The sequence below is a fragment of the Pteropus vampyrus genome, unplaced genomic scaffold (genome assembly GCF_000151845.1).
Source record: "Pteropus vampyrus isolate Shadow unplaced genomic scaffold, Pvam_2.0 Scaffold76, whole genome shotgun sequence".
In the NCBI taxonomy this organism is placed as follows: domain Eukaryota; kingdom Metazoa; phylum Chordata; class Mammalia; order Chiroptera; family Pteropodidae; genus Pteropus; species Pteropus vampyrus.
Window position 1 is genome coordinate 1,941,432 of NW_011888857.1, and position 21,811 is coordinate 1,963,242.

The 21,811-nt window shown below is 37.3% G+C and overlaps 1 protein-coding gene across 4 annotated transcripts in view; it reads left to right on the plus strand.

Moving 5' to 3' along the window:
- Nucleotides 1-21,811, plus strand: part of MPPED2 (metallophosphoesterase domain containing 2) — a 163,603-nt gene that overhangs the window by 46,615 nt on the left and 95,177 nt on the right. For all 4 annotated transcript variants that reach the window (XM_011362555.2, XM_011362554.2, XM_023532067.1 and 1 more), the window contains exon 3: nucleotides 2,804-2,985. In XM_011362555.2, the coding sequence (XP_011360857.1) occupies nucleotides 2,804-2,985 (182 nt within the window). The remainder of the gene's footprint in view (nucleotides 1-2,803; nucleotides 2,986-21,811) is intronic.

A 21,811-nucleotide genomic window follows, 5' to 3' on the forward strand; every position in this document is an offset into this window, starting at 1 on the left:
TTGCCTATTCTACTAGATGTCTTATTTTCAACTCTGAATGCCTTTGGGTGGAAATGTCTTCTTCCTGTGACCCCCAGATGTTATTTGTCATGTTACCCTGCAGCATGGCTCTGACTTGTTGCTCAGTCATATCTTCTTGTGCTTAGTCCTGTGGATAACAAAGGACACCAGTGTCTGTGGGTCAGGCGATGTATGTAATTTCTGCATTTGCGTTTCCCTCTTCCCCAGTCCTCTACCTTGAATCAGTCCTCCATATCTCTGCCAAATGCCTACGAATTGTTTCTCTTTGATGACATCAAGTTGGTGGTGTTATTGCGTGAGCCTTCTCTGCCATTGTTTCTGTGTATTTCTGAATCATTTTATTTTAGCTCAAAGCTAAACAGACACATTTTCTTCTTACTTCCGGTCCCCTCTATTTTTCTATTTCGTGGCCTTTATGTCACATTAACTCTGTTGGATATTTAAATGTTTTTTTCTGGAAGAGGTGGTAGAATAGGGAAGGAAATTGCAGCCATTCAAAAGCTGACTGGCATTCCAATAGTCTTAGAAAGTTATTGCCCAGTATGGAGCCAAGAGGGGAAATAAATTATGTACCATGTGATGATTTACTTAAGTTGAGTAGATTCATTGAATAGGGGTTTATATCTGTGCTGCTTTATGTTTCATAAATTCAAACGTATGACTATGATATCCCTCTGATAAATTTGGATGGACTCCTAAAAGATTTTCATGTAGTAGCTTAGCTCAGTTACAGAAAGGAAGAAATGGCTGTGTCTATACATGATTATTAGGATGAGAACTGGAAAATAAAGGTATGTGTATATACACATATAGATAATACTGAATTTATTCACATATTTAAATTTCAGTGGTTAATTTATTTAATTTTCATTCAGATGTTGGTAGACCAAGTATAAATTTGCATAGTCCCATTCTAGAGAGCATTTTAACTTTAGGAATAGAATATTATCACTCTCAGTGGATGACGCAGTCTGCTGCAGAGGGGATGAGCATTCTTCCTCTGGGAAAACTACTTTTAAAAGACAAGAGAAATTGATAAGATTAGAACCACTTAGACTGATTGTAATAGAGTCTCAGAAATGGAAAGGAAGATACTAAACTTTTTCACATATTAAAAAATAAATCAACATTGGATATAATCAGGAGGGTTTCCAGGTTACTCATGAAATCTCAGTGGATTAGTGAATTTTCTCCATGGTAACAGCACTATTAATTACTAACCTTTACAGGAAAAATCCATTAACTTTTTGCAGAAGGTAAACTTTCCTTTTGGGTTTCCAGTTAGACCCACTGTGTTAACCAGTTCATTCCTCCGTCCTCTTTTCTCTCTTTTAGCTCTTCTTTCTTCTTCCTTACTTTCCTTCTTCTCTGTAAAAGATAAAAATAAAATTGAAAGATTAACCAGGAAAGAAATGCAAGCTTAGCCAGGTTATATACTGATGTATTAATTTTCCTCACAACAGTTGCCATTGTTAAAATAGATTGTTTCTTTTAAAAAAGTGGGAAAAGGAAAGAAAAATTAAGCAAAGCCTATAGAGACAAGATATATAGGGAATCTTGTGTTGAGCTTTCGGTGTGTTCTCTGTTGCATAACTGTCAAAGGTGGAACTATGATATGAAATATTGTTCCTTGTTAAATGTTCTACACTGTAATCTCCACATTACATGTTTGCTTTTCTTGTGACCTTCTCTTTGCATTTATAACTGCTCCTTTTCACCCATAATCTAAAATAAATGCATTTCTACAGAGAAATTAAAGGAAGCTGTCAGTATAGAGTTAATATAGTTAAAGCATCCTTAACTATGCTACCAACCCTTTAAATAATTAAAACTGTATGCTTGAAGAGTCAGATTTGCATTTCTTTACCAAGTTTATTTAGCACACTTTGTTACACTCAATTAAATGAGAATGTTCTGTTTCATTTTCTTTGCTTAGGGTTGATCATTTTGCCTTTTGATACTTATGCCCTGGTGTAATTTCACAGTGCTTAGGTCTCTAAAACTATACATATATTAATGCATATGTAGATGTATAGACACCCATTAAAAGGCTTACTGTTTGTACTGAATAGAATGTTTGCCCCAGGCATTCCAAGTAACCTAAGGTGTACTGGGACTGCAGATAATTCATTGAGGTAAAGAAGGAGCTTGACAAAGTTTTTTTTTTTTTTATTAACACCCAGTGATTTTTTTAAAAGCTCCGTTATTTTGGCATCACCTTTCCTTCTTACAATTTGAAACTCTCAGCAAAACCAAGAAGATACGGGTGCTGAATGGATCTGGAAAGGATATTAAATATTAGTACTATCTATGTCTCTCTACATCTCAGTTGGCAAATCATGTGCAGTGTTCTCTGTAAATTAGTTCATTGCTTAACTTATGCATGTTTAAGAAGGAATAAATTAGTTATTCATTTCCTAATGAGTAGTGGGATCAATTGGAGCATGATGAGAGAAAAAATAGCATAATTTTGCTTCCCCAGTTGGGGTTCAGTATCCCTAAACTTCACCATTAATCACTCCATCAGCTTCCTGTGTTATTTCCGACCCTGCATGTACAATATTCTTTTTAATTTTCGTACCAGGTAAGTAAGGCTTTTGAATTTGCCCACTGGGGTTATAGATGGGTAATGCAGTCTCCTCTGTACCCAAAAGTGTCCCTTCTGCCTTTGCATCAGTTTGTCTGGGAGCATTCATGGATAACAATCGATATGTATGTGCAACGACAATTACGAGGGTTCTAATATATTTAACTGTTATGGGATCTGTTATGTCTACTTTAGGGTCGACCCCATCCCATATGACACTCCAAAACCAGCGGGCCACACGCGGTTTGTCTGCATCTCAGACACACACTCCAGAACAGATGGTATCCAGATGCCTTATGGGGACATCCTTCTCCACACAGGCGATTTCACCGAGCTGGGACTGCCCTCAGAGGTTAAGAAGTTTAATGACTGGTTAGGTAAGGAATGATTGCGTTCTGGCGCCCCCAATTAACCTTTCCCATCCGAGTGTCACTCACTGCGTCCTAATTGAATTAGAGCACTTGGAAGCCAGCTCAGCCATTTCTCGTATGATATGCGGTGGTGTCTAGCTTTAATCCAATTCTGTTAATTAAAGATGAATTTTTAGATATTTAATTTTACTGTGCATCCTCTCACTGCCTGGCCTCGGTGGCTCTGGGGCAAAGGGATGGAAAGCTTTGAAACTCATCTCATCTCACTCATTCTGCTTTAATGAGGGCATTCGTTGCCACACATGAGACCTAGAATCATATTTTTAATTCATTGGCTCTGCAGTCTTTCCCAGATATTATGAGCAAAGATGTACAAATGACCTACTAGTAAGAGAACATTTCTAAGAAATGAAGAGCATGTAAAAGTCCTACTGTGAAGGGCAGGTCCTAGCATAGTGCAGCTTGAGAGCAGCTTTTCTAAGGAAACCAGAAGGAAGAGTGTCCTAAGACCCCTGAAAATATAAGCTATCCTTTAGCAAAGCTCTTAAAACTTGGAATTTGAAATCACCCTGTACACCATGAAAAGTATCATGGCAACTCTGTGATTACTGTAGAGACACCAGTAGGTCGGGGTTATCCGAAAAATCTTCACTCCTGGGTCAGACTTTGCCAAACATTAGCATTAGAAGGCAATCATGGAGTTGCTCATAGCTAGATTAGACGACAGATCTTTTTAAGAACCCTCTTAGGTGAGGAAAAGAAGTGCAAAGTTTTCGAGATTTTGGAATCTCTAAAGATACTAAAGAATTGTGTAGCAGAGAGCAGAAATCACTCCAGAAGAATAATGTCCTGAGTAATATGTCAGCCAATAAAAACTACTCAGGCAATTTAGGCAGAAACTTTAAATCAGCATTCAAGAAATTTTTAAATAATTGATCAAATGGAGGTGTTAATGGAAAAATAATATTCACTAAAAACATGATTTTTTAAAAAATCAGTAAGCCTAACTAATTACATAACTATTTTGAGTTTTCCTGTGAGCTTGCACATCCATCCACATTTTATATAGTTGACATCAGAGTACATATCTACTCTTTTACTTTTGGTTATTTTCATTTAATAATATTGGTAAGATTTTAAATGATTTTGCATAATTTTTATATTTACCCTTTTTAATAGCAACATGACATTCATATTGTTCTATGCTTTTACTTAATAAGATGTCCCTCTAAAATGAACATTTAAATTGGTCATTTTTCCTCTGATGGCTAGCACTGAAATGTGCATTTTTGTTTGTATATGTCTTTTTGCTTCCATAGGGTAAAATATATTGTGAATTAAATTACTAAGTCAAAGGATATGAAATTCTTTATGATTCTTCTTATCTGCTGGCATCTTTCTTTCCAAGGGGGTTGTAGCTCTGTACTTCATTTACAGTGAATGAATATACGGATTTTACCACGATCTTGGCAGCATGGATATTGGAGCTTTATATTTTGTGCTGTTTTAGTAGGTATTCAGTCATCTCATTCAAAACAGCAAGATATGTTAAATATCATTCAGCATAATCTCATTTTCACAGATGACTCAGAGATGCAGGAAAGTTAAGTGATTTTCTCAGCATCTCCTTATGGCAGAGCTAGGTCTATAATCCACATTTTTTCACTAATCTTGACTCTAAAATTAACTTTTAAGTACTATTATCTCTTCATTTTAGCCACTTTTATTTATGAACTATTAGCAGGCAAAACTATTTTGGGTTGAATTTTGGCACTTCAAAGTTTTGTAACAACTGAATCGCAACACAAAAATCATCTAGCATTGATAATGTTGATTTGTAAAGGGAATAACACTGTGGGAAGTGTTCACAGAAATACAAGACAGAATAGATCCTGGTTATAATCTTGTTTAGCTGCTGACCTTGGGCAGCTAAGTTAACCTCTTTTTTCCCCTTGGTTTCCCTTTGCAGAACTGAGGATTAATACTACCTGTCTTTCTGGATCGTTGTGCAGATTAATCAGTAAATGATTGCTGCTAGTAAGTTTTTGTGGGCCATTAATAACTGAATGGGGAATGTGGTGAATGAACCATCAACAGATATTTAAAGAGTAAAAACAAGAAGAGGTCAGAGGAATTATTTAGTAGGTTAGAGGTAAACACTGGGAGATTTTATGAAAGGAATTACTCCATAAATGGAAATGTGCCGTAACTAAGGAAATACAATGATAAGGAAATAAAATGCTAAGTGCCAGGCACGTAGTCAGTTTCTTCTATTTCTATTTCCCTTCTGATATTCTGAGGTAGGAGGAAGAGTTCTGAGCAGGGGGCTCAGAAGAGAGCCCATGGAATATGGATAGGGAAATTGGGATCCCGTAGGGGAAGGCTCAGAATAGCTCAGTTACCCCGCAGCCTCATGGTGCTCAGAGGGCGAGAGATGGTATATGATTACACTCTTGGATCACTGGGGAACCTCTCACCTGAAAAAAGTGCTTCCAACAACAGCTGCCTCGCAGAGCGGAGTGGAGTCAAGGGTCAGATCAGTCTGGGGCTCTTGCCATCACAGGGCATCCACTTCCCACTTGTGTGAGTTTGGCAGGCGCTTAGAGTTCAATGATCTTCTGATTTCCTTCTTTCTACCCTAGTCTAGACCGCCCTGATTTCAAACAGCTTAAATCATCCTCCCAAGCTCCTTGACTCTCCCAGCAGGGTCCCTAGGGTATCCCTCTAAGGTTGCTCATATTATCAGCATTTTATGGATGAGGAACCTGAAGCTCAATTGGGTTACCTTACCCAAGCTCATTTAGTGGACAGGGAGCTCAGAAAGGCTAATCCACCCAAGTGCACTTGATTGGTAAACCTGGGATTGTATTACCCCAAAGTGTGAGTGCTTTTCCCTCACTATTCTGTGATATTATGAGTGGGCTTATGGCAACTGGGAAGCTCCCATAGTTTAGGCTTGAACTGGCTTCTGGCAATTTCATGTGGAAGTTAAGTAGCTATCTGACCATGTGCTGTTACTCAAAAGATATATTTAAGCCCTGCCTGCCTTGAATCTCACCCTGACCTTCCAGCTGCAAGGCCTGAGAATCCCATCATGAGTTCCCTGTTGGTTCAGAGATGATAGGTCCCGGTTACTTTGGACATATGTCACCTGGCAGGTATAGCACATAAAGTTATTAATGCAAAGTAATTTATGAGATAAGCTTGTACTGCACAGAGTCATAAGAAGAGAGAACTTCAACTAGATACAGTCAGAGGATAGAAAGATAGTGTAGAATGTAACAGTTAGGAGCAGCTGAGAAGAGCAACTTTAAATTTCATACTTTGATAAATTGTTTAATATCTTGAGCCTTGATTTCTTCATTTGCAAAATGGGCGTAGTATTAGTAGTAGTAGTAGTAGTAGTAGTAGTAGTAGTAGTAAAAAAAATAATATATTCCACGATTATTGTGAGGATATACTCTGTGATAAAGCTTGTATCATTCTTAACACAGTCCCTGGCCTAGATGACTGTCGACAAATAGTGTGGAGGGAGATGACAGAGCTAGCGTCATAGAATCCAAAAGGCAGGAACTAGAAAGTTATGGAACTGTAGATTTAAAGAGAGATTTAGAGTGTAAGAGAGAGCATCAAAAGATGCAAGAATAGAGACTGAGAACAAGGCTCCCTCTAAATAATTATAATAATCATACATAATGTTGGTTAGGATGGTAAGAGGCTTTGGAGGTCCCACCTCTGAATTTGTTAGAAGGGGAAGCTGAGGCTGGAGAGATTAAACGAATTACTCAGGGCCACTCAGATAATGAATGGCCAAGTTGCACTGGAACTTGGATGAAGGGGCGTTGAACTGACATGTTTTTTCTATAGGTGGTAGGATCTAGACACTCTACTTCCTCCCCACACCCCCCAATTACAGGTATCATTTCATGCAGTTCTCACAATAACTTGTGAAGTAGGTATTAGCTTCTTATTTTTACTTAGGAGGAAATAGCCTTGGTGAAGTTAACTTACCTCAGATCACATGACTGGGAGGTGACCTCAGAATCTGAACTTGGGTCCTTCAGACTTCACTTCCTAAGTGTGTTCTCCTATCTGTATTCCTAGTCCAGGGCCTGGGATCCCCACTGGAGGGACCATATCTTGCGTTAGGTGGTGGTATTTTGAATAGCTGCCTCCTTTAACACATACACTTACATATATGTGTGCTTCCAGTCTATGGTGGGTTTATGTCACACTGAAGCTTTTTTAATGGCACAACCTCTGTCTGTGAGTTGGCTGATGGGAGTGCATTATGAGGTTGTGAATTTGGTGTGGACAGTTCCAATGGTGATGAATTACAAGAGAGTAAATATCTATAAAGAACACTAAAAACACAGCCAGTCACATAAGCACCAAGGGATAGTTTAAATTATGTTGTGACGTTAGCATTTCATTGCACTTATTTCCATCCTTGAAGCGAATACCCACTGATGAGAGCCTGGAAAATCTTGTCTTCTGTGGGTAAGTCTCTCCCACATGTGAACACTTGAATTACAAATTATCAGTGTATTCTAATAGCTGCTGTTATTGCCCCAGTGGACCCTTCCCTCTGAAATTTCTGCCATGGATTGGGGAATGAAACTTTAAACTTCTGTCTCTGCCACCCTGAGGGAGCCACCAGAATCCCAGTTTTTCACTTCTCCCCAAGTCTGGCTGATCAGACATCCCCATCCTTGTCTCACAAATGGAGCTGTGTGGGGCTGTTTTCACGGAAACCAGCCCAGGGCTTCTGATTGCCAGGGACTATAGAGATATGGGAAAGAGGCACAGACAAATCTTCCCCAAAGAAGAACTTTTTAAAGTGATAGTTAAATCCTATCGTCCCATTAATATGTGAGCTCAGGTACGCTAGAAGTGTGTCACAAATATGCTTTGGTGACTTGAACTGGAGAGGGGTCCTAGCCACTTGACCATTATAACATTTTCTTTTTTATCTTGGCAAAAATGCATCACCATCACAGACTTGGCTTAAAAATAAACTTGCCAAATATGGATTACTTGCCAGTGAAAATGTGATTATTTTTATTGCTTTTCAGTAAATTCTGAACTCCAGTACTTTCTAACAGCACTGCTGTGCCCGAAGGTACATTTCATGAGGCATTGGGCCGTGTGTGGTCTTCCTTCTCTTTGCCTGTCTGTTTTTCCAACCTGTGCCTCTTCGATATTCTTTACTGTTCACTTGTCTTCATCCCTACTGTCCTCTCATTTTCAGGACATTTTTGAGAGCTTTCTCCTTGCATATTGCATATATATCCACGAATGCAGCACAGATGAGCATTAGGAAATCTTATCATTTGATTGCACGTCCACCTGCTATTTACAACTTTCAGTTACACCTACACCAAAATTCCTTCCATTCCCCAAAATATACATGTCCTTTCACGCCTCTTTCTCTTTGCAAAAAACCTGGTTCCCCTTTCTTGCAGTGATCCCCTCCTTCAGGAGAACTCATTCATCTCTTATGCCTGATGCTCTTTCAGAGTTGGTTGCTTCCGGTAACATGTTGGTCAGGTGTCCATACAGCCCTTCTCATGGTTCTTATATAATTGCTCACTTGTGTCTCTCCCACTAGACACCAGTAGGTCCTCAACGAGTGCACTTGGTATGCCCAATTCAGAGGCCTGAAACATAGTTGGTGCACACAAATGGTTGTTGAATCTGAACGAATAAATGAACATAAGATACAAAAATTTTTTTCTGCCTGCACTTTTGGCCCAAACTTTAAAATTATGCAGTGTATAAAATGTCTTCCCTTCCTTTTTCTTTTCTCCTCAAAGTATTTATAACAGCCAGTTGGCTATTGCCAGTAATTTCTATATATGTGTAGAAATACTTACAAAGGATTCGTTGTTGTTGTTTTGTTTCCTGTATTATAACTAGAAAGACCGTGTTTTTGGGTGGCCTATTCCTTCAGCAAAAAGTTTTAATATAACAATCTAGTCAGTCAAAATCCATTTTAACATAGCATCAATGCTGTGAACTTTTAATTATGGTTTTTCTTTGGTCTCGGTTTTCATTTAATAGCTTTGAGCTTCATTTTCTCCAGGCTTAAAAGAAAGAAAGAAAGAAAGAAATGCTTCCAAAGAAAATCTCGGGAAAAGGGTTATTCATATTTGTAGGAGCATTGTATCAGATGTGGTTGTAACAGAGTATGACTGTAACAAACATCTCAGATCATAGATATACAAATCAATTTCTGCCCCTTTCACAATAGTCATATTGGGAGACTGTGTTTTTTCCAGTGATCTTGCTATTGGCCCACAGTTTTGGGGCCGGTCTTTAGGAAAAGCTTTCACAGCCTGAGCTACTTATCTTACTTTCCTAATACATATAATACATGTTTATTCTTGGAAACTTCGAAAATAGAGATAAGCAAAAGAAGAAAATAAAATTGTCCATGGCCAGAGATAACCACTGTTAACATTTTAGTGTGACTCTTTATAGAGTGTTTTCTGTTGATGCGTATGTATACACACATATGCATTTAACCAAAATAGAGGTCTCACAGTAATAACATTTATAGTCTGTTTTTCATCTTAACAATATATTGTGAACAACTTTCTACATCAATAAATATGGCTAAAAGACTTTTTTCCTAGAAAGAATATTTTCAATATAAATAATATATGCAGACATTATAAAAATTCCACTATTTGACATGTGCACAGTAGAAAATATGCATTCATCATAATCCTATTTTCAGAATAATTGCTACTTGGTGTATAATTTGAGAAATTTTTCTACTTTCTATTTTTATTTTTAATATTCTCAATAGCAGCAATCTTCATGCTTTAAGGACTTTGCTTAATTACTATTTTTTAAAATTAATCTATGCATATTATCCTGTAACTTCAAAAGATTTAGCACATCATACTCTGTGTCAGCGTTGTATTCTGTTGTATGAGTGCACAAATTTATTTAGCCATCTTTATTACTGGACGCTTGAGGTGTTTTCATTCTTTTATTATTATCTGCACAGGTGTGATAAACGTCCTTCTTTCTCTCTCTTGGCAAACATTTTTAATTATATTCATAGGTCATCTTCCTAGAATTATACTTGTTGCTCCAAATGATACATACGTCTTTAAAAATGTTTTATTATGTATTGTCAAATTTCTCTCTATAAAGATTGTAATTTATATGTAGTAATCTCAGTAGTATTTAAGAGAGAGTGTCACATATATATTTAAATATCCTCGTAGCCAAAAATCTTCATCCTTCAAGGGCTCTTTAAAAATGACTACAACTAAAACCTTTTTCTAATTATGAAGCTTACGTATTCTTTGTGAAAAAACAAAAATAATTGTACAGAAAAACACCAAGGTCACCAGTATGTCCTATAGTTCATTGATAACTGTTAACAGCGGGCATGTTTCCTATTGTGTCGTGTGTGAGTGCACGTGTGTGTATTGAATAAAAGGACATTATATTATAAGATTAAGAGCATAAGCGCTGGCTTTTTAATTTAAATTCTGGGTTCGACTTTGTTCATTCCGTGATATTCAACTTATTCATCTGTAAAAGGAGAATTATTGATGCTTAACATATTTAACCTACAGGATTTTTGTGAAGTTACACAAGATAACAGATATCCAGTATGTACAGGCAATGAATGGTCAGTAAATGTTACTTGCTGCTAAATTATATTATCCAAGCATTCCAGTACATGACTACTCCTTCCTGCCCTGTTGGCGAGTTTTTCTTACTCCCTAGGCAGGCAGAACTTAGGGAAAGTGGCCTTATGGTCCTTTGTGCCACAGTGACCTGATGGCCCGTAGCCCACTCTGCCTGTGCAACAGACTAAAGGCTGAGCACCATGGCCCTGCCTGGCACCAGCAACCTGGCACTGTCTCCCTTCCACGCTTCCCAGACCGAATGCACATAGACGTCTCTTTGGGTTCTAATTAACTTCTGAACCATATACCTGAGGAGGCCCAGGCACCCTTTTTCCCTATCCCTCTCTTCTGTCTCTTATTATCTCCTTCCTGTCCCCAATCTTTAATCTGACTCACTCATTCTTCCTTACACCGTCACCACCCCTGCTCTGGAAACCGATCTCTGCACACTAGCTCCTGTCTTACAAACCAGCATACCAGGCTTTCGTCAGATTTCAAGTTATTTTTTAAATTCTGACACATAAAATTTTTCTGATTTTTTGAAATAGTACAAAATGATTGGGAGCTGGAACTTGTGAAGTAGGCCAGTGGGGACATACCATTGTGGATAGAAAACATGATGTGACAAAATAGAAACTACTTCTCTTGTCAGGTGTCTAACATTTCCCAGAGAAAAGCTTCAGAAACGATTTGAGCAGGGGAAACTCACTGGAGTGCTGACAGTGATACAACTTTATGACTACTTAATAGTCATATCTAATAAAGAGGCAAAGGTACGAAGCTTTAAGAAGGGCGAACAAGATGGCTTTTCCCATGGCTTACAGAGGAGAATGTGCAGAGAGTTCCTCAGAGCTTAGAATTCCCTGATTCTAATTGTCTGGAGTTTAATATCAAAGAGATTTCTTAATCTTTAGCTTGCTCACAAAAACAATATCTGACATGCTGTACTTTTCAGTTTTTGATTCGTAATTTGATTTTCCCAATTACCATCCTAGAGTTATAATTTATTTAATAGATTCTCTTTCAATTTCAAGCAATTACTTAGGGTGTTTTTGTCTTAGTATGTGATTCTAGAATTTTAAAAAATGTCTATGAGTTGCCTATATATCCAGTCATTTGGATACAAACATCTGTTTTTTTTTGTCTGTAATAGTATGAGTATTTGCTTAATAAAAATAAAAGTTAGATTCATGTTTATTATCTACTTGTCCTTCTCGACATTGAAGAACTTTTTACCCTAAAGTGAATTACTTTTGGTCTAATTCATATATAAATACTTTTTCCCAGCAAGGAAAAATTAACTTTAAAATATAGTTCAATTTTGATATAGAATTAAGTAAAATACTTGGGGGGAAAAAAAACCAAATACAGAATAGCTGAATATACTCAAAAAAGTAAGATTGGATTTTGTTCCATTAGAAAGGATCATTAGTGACCTGAGGACATGATGACTAGATCGTTTGTGATCCATGTGAACCTAATCCTCTTTGTTATGACTAGCCATTTTCTTAAATTACATTAATTATAATGTTTCTAATTTATATGACATCTTTCCTTCAAAGGACTCAAAGTACCTTTGAGTATATTAGTCCATTAATGTTTCTAACAGTGCAGGGAAGTTGATATGGGCAGACAGTATTATCTCTGTCTTGCTGATGGATGGATAGGGATCCGGAAAGGTGGAAGGACAGACGGGGGTCCATATTGTGAGCCAGTGCAAAAGCTGGAACAAGAGCTAAAATCACTGGACATTGTCTTCAATCTTCCAACCGTCAATTCTCAAGCTTCCTCCTTTTCTCCTTTGCTGAAATACCCCATCTCCTAAAGAGAAATAGACATAGGCAAGACATATATATAACTGTTACTTCATCAGCTTAACAGAGAAAGCCAGGTAAACAATTTTCTGAAAAGTGTGAATCTTTTTGTGTTTTACTGTATAAAAATTATATCACTATTATAATTAATAAATAAAATAAAAACAGAGTTCTTTGGAAATGGCAGAATCGCCAAGTTTCCAAGCCATCTGGTCCAAGAGGGAAAATTGAAGCCCCCAAACTATGTAATCCTAAATCATGGAGCAGAATCCTTGTATACTAGAGCATAAAGGGACTGTGTCCTGAAAAGATTATTTGCATATGATCTAAGTGTCTTCTGAGGGCCAGGTCTTGCTTGTGGAAGGCACCAAGAATCCAGAAGGGAATGAGAGCAGTATCACTGCACTTAGCATCCAGCCTCTGATTGTCAGTATTATCTCTTCCATTTTATAAATTAGGCAATGAGAACTCAGAGAGTTTCAATGTCTTAGCCAACTGCACACAGATTTGTTAGTGGAGGGCCCAGGACTAGCGGCTTTGTCTTCTGCTTGGGTGTATTGCCATTTCTCATCCTATGCTAATTCAGCATATCAAAACCTCAGAGATTATTTTCATTTTTTGAGGTTTGATTTATGGAATGGAATACTGATTTTTATCTCAATCTCTCTCTTTTTCGAGATATTTGCATCCAACTGGAGACTAGATCTTTTGCCGTAGATGGTGGAAGGTACACGGATACCTTAAAACCAGTTTATCTCAAACTGAGTTAATATCTCCTCTAAATACGGCTCATTTTCTTCAGTCCATCTTCTGATTCACGTGATCATTAACCCAGGCTCCTAACCCTCCTCTGTCTAGGATTGTGTTTTGTCAACTTTACTTCTTGAGTGTCTTTTGGGTCTCGGTTACGCCTAAAGAAACTGGCAAGACCAGCCTGCCATTCATCTTTCCTGGAGTCATTTAATAAAAACTAACAATTCTGAGTACTCACTATTGCCTGACTCTTTATGAGAATTAACTCGTTTAATCTTCACAACCTTCTGGTTGTTTGATGCAGTTATCACCATTTTTACAGATGGAGAAATGTAGGCCCAGGACTCTTTTTCCATGGGACGTCCCATCAGACTGAGATTTTGTGGAATGCCTTTTAGGCACCGTTTACTGATGGAATGAGGTCTACTGTGGCATTCAAAGCTCTTCATGACCTAGTCCAATCTCTCCAGCTTCACTCCCCACTGCGCTTCTCTCCAACGTCTCCTTAGATCTTTGGGTTTATGTCTTATTATTTTCTCCCTTGCTCCTTCTCCTTCAAGCACAGCAACATCTGGTCCAAAGTTATTCTTAGCTTGAACCTTTGTACTTATCCATTTCTTCAGGCTATAGATCTCTGCTCAAACGCCGTCTCCTTGGCGAGATCTTACTTTTTCTATTTCTGTGTCTTCTTCTTTATCGTCAGTCTTCCTCCGCTGAATGCAAGCTTCGTAAGGATCTGGGCTTATGCTGCTTAGCACTGTATCCTCTATACCTGCAACAGTGCCTGACGCTGCTCGAAACGTGCATTGAGGGAATGGGTAGATGAACAAAAACAAGCTCCATGAGAACAGGGATGTGTCTCTCTCTCCATCTTTGATGAGGTCACAAGCGCAGCAGTGTGTGTGTGGAAAACATTCAGTACATTTGCTGAGTAACTGAATATTTGCTCCTGCTGGTCCCACTGTCTACCTGACAGTCTTGTTCTCTTTCTTCTGTGAACTCTTATTCATTCTTTAAGGCCTAATTCAAAGATTGCCTCTGTTAGATATTGGCTCTGCCTCCGTAATTGGTCATCATCCCTTTCTCCCCTCCATACTGATTTCAGACCATTAGCAAACATTACCTTGAAGGCTTCTGGTCTCCTCTTTTAATTATGAGTCTACTGAGATGACATTCCCAGCAGTGTTTAGCAGATAGAGACTCTTTAGTAAATGTTTGGCTTTCTTCACTTTTTGGTTGTACTTCCATGAACAAAATGTGTTGCTTCTCTGATCTTCAGCCACCTCTTCTACATGTACAGCAAGGAGGAATAGTCACAGAGCTGTGAAGGTGAAGTTTGGGGAGCATCCTCAGAAGATGTCAAGTGCCACATAAATGTTAGAAGTGGTCATTTTATCGTTAACAGCATACACCTCCCTGTCTTTCATCCTAGACCTCTGAATGGCTTTCCAGACTGCCACAAGCTTCTGGATATGGACAAAGTAGCCCTTGGTTTGGCTTTTAACTTGCCGATACTGCAGAGATCACTTCCATATCCTCCTAGCCTGCCTGCATATTGTTTCCTGGAATTTTTTTCCAGCTGTCCCCTGGGTTTTTGAATGTCATTTTCCCTGCCATTCAAGTTGCACAGAGAGTCAGTTCCGCTTCCAGTCTATGATTCAACTCACTAATTCTTGATGTCCCCCCTTCCCCCCACCTTTTGACTGATAAATTTTCATTATTGGTTTTGCGTGAAAGTCTTCAGGGTTCCACTCTGCCTGACCCCTGTGGTCACTTAGTGATTACATGCGCCAGCTGAGGTAATTTATTCACTTTGTTTTGGTGCGAACACGTCCCACGGGTCTTGTAACTGCTGTAATCACTTGACCCTAGTGACTGTTAAATGCTTTAAACACAGTTATTTTAAATTTATAATTGTTTTCATTAAAAATCCCTTATAGTAACTTAACTGACCTTGCTGTCAACGTGGCATTATGTGCAGGGGGAAGAAACGAAAATATTATGATGCAAATAATATAGTACTCATCAGAGATACGTAGCAAATCATTAGTCACCCTACATATGCTCACTTGGAATAGTGCAAGGAGGATGAAAGAGAAGAGGACATCATTATAGCACTGTCCACGTAATCCTGTTTTTCAATTAACATTTTCATACGTACTTTGAATCTAATTTCAAGTTTAAGAAAAGTTACAAGAAGAATACAATGAACTCCTATATACTGTACAACCCGATTCCCCAGTTGTTAAAGTTTTGCTACATTTGCTTTATCATTCTCTCTCTCCCCATATATATATGTGATGCAAGTAAAATTATATATATTTTTTTTTTTCTGAAGCATTTGAGAGTAAGCTATAGACATTATACCCCTTTATTTCAACGTCTTTCCTAAGGACTTGGATATTCATTTATATTAGTCTACTGTGGTTTTCAAAATCAAATATAAATTGATACAATCCTATTATTTAATCTACAGACTGTTTTTCAGTTTTTACAAAGTGTCCTAATAATGTCTTTTATAACAATTTTTTTTTCTTCAGGGTCCAATCATTTATTGCAAACGATTTTAAAAATCAAACCAAATCAAACTAAAATACTGTTTCTCACTTTCTTACCCTTAAAGAGTGAGGGGTTATAATGGAAACTCGATCCCATAAAATTAGCATTATGATTTATACCTATATTTCTAAACAATAATTACAAGAAGAACTGTATATTAAGTAACAAGATTACCATGGGGATTTTGTAAACATTTGTCATTCATTGCATCCTCCAGCAAACATACAAAGAAATTATTCTTGACCTGAAGATACAAATGCTGTCACATTGCTCTAAGAGGCAGTATCTGTGCTCTGCATCCTGCATTTTCTGTGGCATACAGGAATGGTGGGACTCCAGAATCTAGAGTATCGTGGTAATGGAGAATTGAGTGATGATACATTTCTTTCTTTTCTAGGTTTTACGTTGTCCTCACAAGGACCAGACAATTTACTTAGCTTAGAAAGTTACCTAACACATTTTTTTTTTTTCTCTAAGAGATACTGCCTACTATCTCACCTAATTAATGTCAGATAAACTAGGTTTGTCTGATGGAAGGTTGCTAATTGCTAGCCGGAATGTGATAAGAGATCCAAAGAGCCTTTTGATAACCTGTCCGGTGGTACTGGAAACTTGCACACTCAGATTCTCTGCGTGTTTCTGGCCCGGCTGAGTTAGTCCTTGTGGAAACTTGAAGGCACATTCCGGAGCTATGGACTGAAGGCTCCTACACACAGTGGGTTAGTACGCTTTCACAGTTTAGCCTAAAAGCAGAAATTCATTTTGAAACTCACAATTCTACCCTATACTTTTTTTTTTCTATTTTATTAAGTCTGGGAAGAAAATGGAATTTGTTTTGCATTTTCATTTAAAATTTTTTCAGCTTTTCCAATACATTATTCCTGATTAGTGCTGCCATTTGCCCATAAGGTACTTTTGTACAAAGTGTGAAGAGGTGTCCCCTAGACCTGGTGGGTACATGCTTGTCGAATGGCACAAGCTCCCACTCACCTCCTTGGCTACTGTTCTTGTGCACTAACAACTTTTGCAACCATATACAGTATTCTTTAGTCTTCTGTTCCCAAATGAACATTCTTTTTGTTTGCTTTTTTTTTTATTTTTTTATTACATATCTTTGCTTACTGTTCTTATGCTACCATTTACTTCTATTTGTCACCCTGTGACCTTTTGAGACTCTGATATATGCTATTTTTCTGTACAGTATTTTGAAATGGGGTATTTAGGGCCTTTGATTTTACCATTTGTAAAAGTTTATAAAACACATAATTGTGTGTATGTATACATAATAAAGTTTTAATCAAAATGTCTCTAATTTTGAAAATTAGAGGAAAGTTTTATGATGTTCCAGAAAATAATTACATTGGGGAAAAAAATGAATTATTTTTTATTACATTCCCTGTACTTCCTAGCTCTTTTCACATCTGGAATTTGTTTTAAAATCCTATTTGGTACCTCCAAAATGAATAATCAAGCAGCTAACTAAATCATACATTATTGATCTACCAAATTTAGATGTTATTGCAGCAAGTTTTGTGTGCATTATGAAACTGAAATGAACTTTTTTTTTCCCCAGTGTTTCTTAAATTTTGTTGAAATTTCAGGAGCAGGAAAGAAAAAGCACCTTTTTTTTTCCTTCTAATTTCGGAAAATGTTGTACAATTAAACTGTGTTGTCTCCCTTCTCCCTATCATTTATATGAATCTCATTTATCTTCTACTTTGTATTTTTCTCTTTTGTTTCAAAATAAAGTTGAAAGGTAATTTTTTTTTTTATTTTGAAGAGACTAAACTTGCCCGTGAGAACAGACATCTGACTAAAAAATATACAATATCTGAGCTTTGATTTCTCTGTGAAATGTTGAGAACGAGGTTGTGTAGTATTTTACCTACTGACTCTAAATTATTTCATATAACATAGTCTTTTGTGATTCAGTGCTCATGGTACATCAACGCCACATGCATTTATTTCCTTTTATCACCTAAATTTGTAATTGAAAATCAAAGAAGAGCATATAGTCATAGTCCTAGAGGTGGTAGTGATATGGTAGAACTCATGATACTAGTAGGAATACTAGTTTACTTAGCTGTAATTTATGAAGTCCTTGGGGATTTAGGAAACCAAGCTGATATTTTCATTGCATATTTTTATATTCTTCATTTTATGAATCCTTTCTTCATAGAAAGCCTGGATTCGGAAAGCAATGTAACTACAAAGCCTAAAAGTGACTAAAATACGAATTGACAAATGAATCTTTAAATTTATATAACTTAACACTGTGAAAATGAGAAAACTTAGGCTTCTCCTATAAAAAAAGGTAGAAACCAAAACTACATTTATGTCTTTTGTAGAGCAGATAGAGCTTTCGTTTCTGTATGTTTTGTTCTTGATAAGGTCTCGTCAGGGTTGAAGATGGTGAAAGACCTGCTTTCCACATTCACAGCTACAGCATGTGCATATAACTGCTACTCCAGCTGAAGCCCTCTTATCCAATGTGACAGGGACAAGAAAGCGCACAATCAATCAAAAAGTCAGCTCAAGTGGGAAACCATAACAGTGATAAACATGTAGCAAAATATTTTTATTTTAACTTGGAGCATACAGATGTGCATGTTTTGGCCAGTCTTCTGAGGTAGTGCTGAAGCGTTTTCTTTGCTCACAGTGATTAGAGAACGGCACTATCTTTCCTGGGTAAATCACACATATATAATTTATCACTTTATCAAAAATGTATCATATTTATCACACTTTGATTTTAGTTTATTTATTGGCAAGTCAAAATGTAAAGATGCTTGCGAAACACTCTGAGTGTAGAATACATCTAGATTTTTATGATTCTTTCCCTCTTTTTAAAGTGGTGTCATTTACTCCTTATGTAGCAGCAAATTTATATACTCTTTGAATATTAATATTTGGTCATTTTAAGTAATATATAATTGCATTAGGTAATTATGGTACAAAGTATAGTTGGCATATACTGTGTGGGAATAAATGCAAGTGGCTCTGGGTTGCTATACATGGGAGCAGAAGTGCATAGATGTCAGCAGGGATAATTGTCAGTGCATTGTGGGCAGCAGTTGGTATGTGCCTCAGAGGGACTGGAGAGTGTCAGTTAAAAGAGCATCTAGCATATCTAGAAAGATCTGAAACAGAAACTATGTGCGGTTTCTGGTAGTTATTCTGTAGCTTATAATTTGCCATATGCTCTTACGGTGATTCGCAGATCTAAGTTTTCATTCTTATATATGGTCTCTTTGCCTGCTTTGCAAATGTTAAAACAAAAAATCATAAATATAGCTCAGTGAGAGGGAACATGAATTTGTTCACAAATCAGTGTAAATGGGTGGGTCTTTCATTTTTGTTATAAATAAACCAAAATGTATCACAGAGTATGATTCCATAGTCTGAGGTATCAGGAGGGAGCTTAAGTTTTAAGAAGAGTCATTTCTCCTAGAAATATATATACATAGTTTTTGTAAGGTAAATTCAGAAACTTCCTTTCCCATGACAGGAGGAAGAAAGATCAGGAAACTTGTTAAGACAGTTCTTACTGTCCTCTCTTCTCTTCATCAAGGTTAGAGGAGTTGAAGTCTGAGCTGGTCTACGCTTACAGAACAAGCTCTTTCCCCTCTCGTTAGCACCCTGCTCCATCACACCAAATGAGCAAGAACACAGCCCAGACACACAGGCTCCTACTTCAGCGAGGCTACTATCACTCAAGACCTGGGTAGATCAGAGTTTCGGAAGTGTGCTTGCTTCATCAAATATGCAGTGTGCAGTGTTCCGCATATCTGTTTTTAAAATTTAACAAAGCTCCTTGATATTGTTGGTTTTAAAAATCTCTTTGGTCATATGTATATGCTTGAACCGATCCATTTTTTAAAAAATTGTGTGCTTTATTAGGAAAATAGGCCCAGTGTCTATAATATTGTTTGTATATACCCTGGTGTGAAATATAGATGCCCACCAACTAAAAATAGCTATAAAAATGAAATCTTGCATAAGTCTTCCCAGTCAGCAGGAACAATGCTTTTAGGGTCAAAGAGAAGCTTTATCTTTGGGGAGGTGTGTGTGGGGGTGGGCAGGGGGCTTTCAGCTCAAGAAGTGAGGAGGGGGAAGCACTGCAAATTTTAGTATAATGCATAATGTTGAAAGAAATTTTATCCAGTCATAAAGATTAGCAGGCTGTGTAATTCAATTTAAAATTGGTCGGCGTATCCTGACTATTATAAAGCCTTTCTTTTTTTTGTTTTATCGCCATTCCATTATTTTAGGTCATCAAACAACATAGAATGGAACATGCAGCCAAATCATACAAGGTCTCTTTCTGTCGTTCTCTCCATTGGAGAAACTGTTGGTGAATGCAAGAGATTATCTTAAAATGAGTTAAGATAATGCTTGCTCAATTGAATGCCTCCTTGTTTTCTTTCTTACTGGTTTTTTTTTTTTAAACATAAAATGAATTTCTTCTAGGCAAGCAACCATTGAGAGTGAAATTCTTTTTAAAGCCTTTGCTGGACACAGGGCTTGGTTCTCAAAACTCCAGCGTTAGCACTTATCTGCAGTATCATGGGCATTACTGAAAACCAAGATGTAGTATAGCTTATGTTAATGCAAGACTGACAGACCCACATCTGATGGCAATTACCCATACTGAGGGGTTAATAAATGTTCTTAGAATTACTGTCTTTATTTTCTTTATTACAATAAAAATGGGCAGCTTCCTAAGCCATGCCTCCTGCTTCTTGCTACAGTCTTGGTGACTTGCTAATTAACTGTTTTGGTTCTAGTGCTTCATGGGCTCTGCTGAGTTTAATATTCATGTTAGGGAAATGTTAAATCCTTTGGCCAAACTAGTAAGGAAAAAAACTAATGAAATTCAGCAAACTTTTATCCAAATGCCCTTTTTGAACAAGAAATGAAGAGCTATAGAAATAATAATAAGTCTTGAATGTACCAGAGAGTATCTGGGAAATGAACAATTTTTGCAATTTTTTTCTTCTAGTAGTGAGACATCTTAATTTTTGTTCATGTCCTGAGGGAGTTTCAGCCTTGAAGCATCTTGTTAAGAAGGATCTTCATGCCACATCCGGACTCGGTCGGAAAGATATTGATTGATTAGCAACGGCTGCCATATTGTAGGATGGGGAGGTGGTTACTCATATACCATGCATTTGCAGTTCAGTTTAGTGTCATTCGCCTTTGGTCACATTCATGTTCTCTGACTGCGGTGAACAGAAAATTGCCATAGTGAAAAGATATGTCTGCTTTATTTTAAATCTTTATGACCAATCCAGACTTTAAAGTATTTGTTTTAGAAAGTTCCCAAAATGACTGTGACCTTGGCTTGACATGGTAGGCTGTTTCATATCTTTTGCAGGAAGTTCTTGGCATATCTGTGAGGCAAGTTGGGGCTAGTATATGAATCTAGTAGTCAAGAAGACAAGAAAACACACACAACTCTCTGTGTCCTGTTGGATTTAGGAAGCAAGTTAACTTTAATTCCTAATATATAAAGAATTAAGGTTATCTAACCACTCTGATGGGAGTTAACTTTTGAAGCATTTTGTATTCTTACTCGAAAAAGAGTTAATAGATCAACTCAGTTATCCTAATATGCCCCTCAAATCTTGGGCAGCTAGGTTTTCTCTAGTTTCAAGTTCTTATCTCCTAAACCTGGCTGCTTATCGGGCAGGCGGTTAAAAATTCAGATTCCTAGAATCTATTTCAGACCTATTGAATGAGGTTCTCTACTGGTGGGTCCAAACAATTGGAGCTTTAATGAGTTCTTCTGGCTCTCCTGCCAGTTCAATGTACTGTTCTTGCTCACGACAATATAGATTGTCAAATTCAAGGTTATATTCTGCATGCTTTCACCACCCTTAACAAGGCCTTCTTTTCCATTGTGACCTCTGCGTACTTTAGTTACCTCATCTGTAAAATGGGGTAATAGTTCTTCATTCAAAGAGTTGTTGTGAGAAAGGATTAAGCAAATTAATGTATACATTTTTTTAGGACAACTGAGGTTAAGTGTTGTTTGTGCTGGTTCTAAGC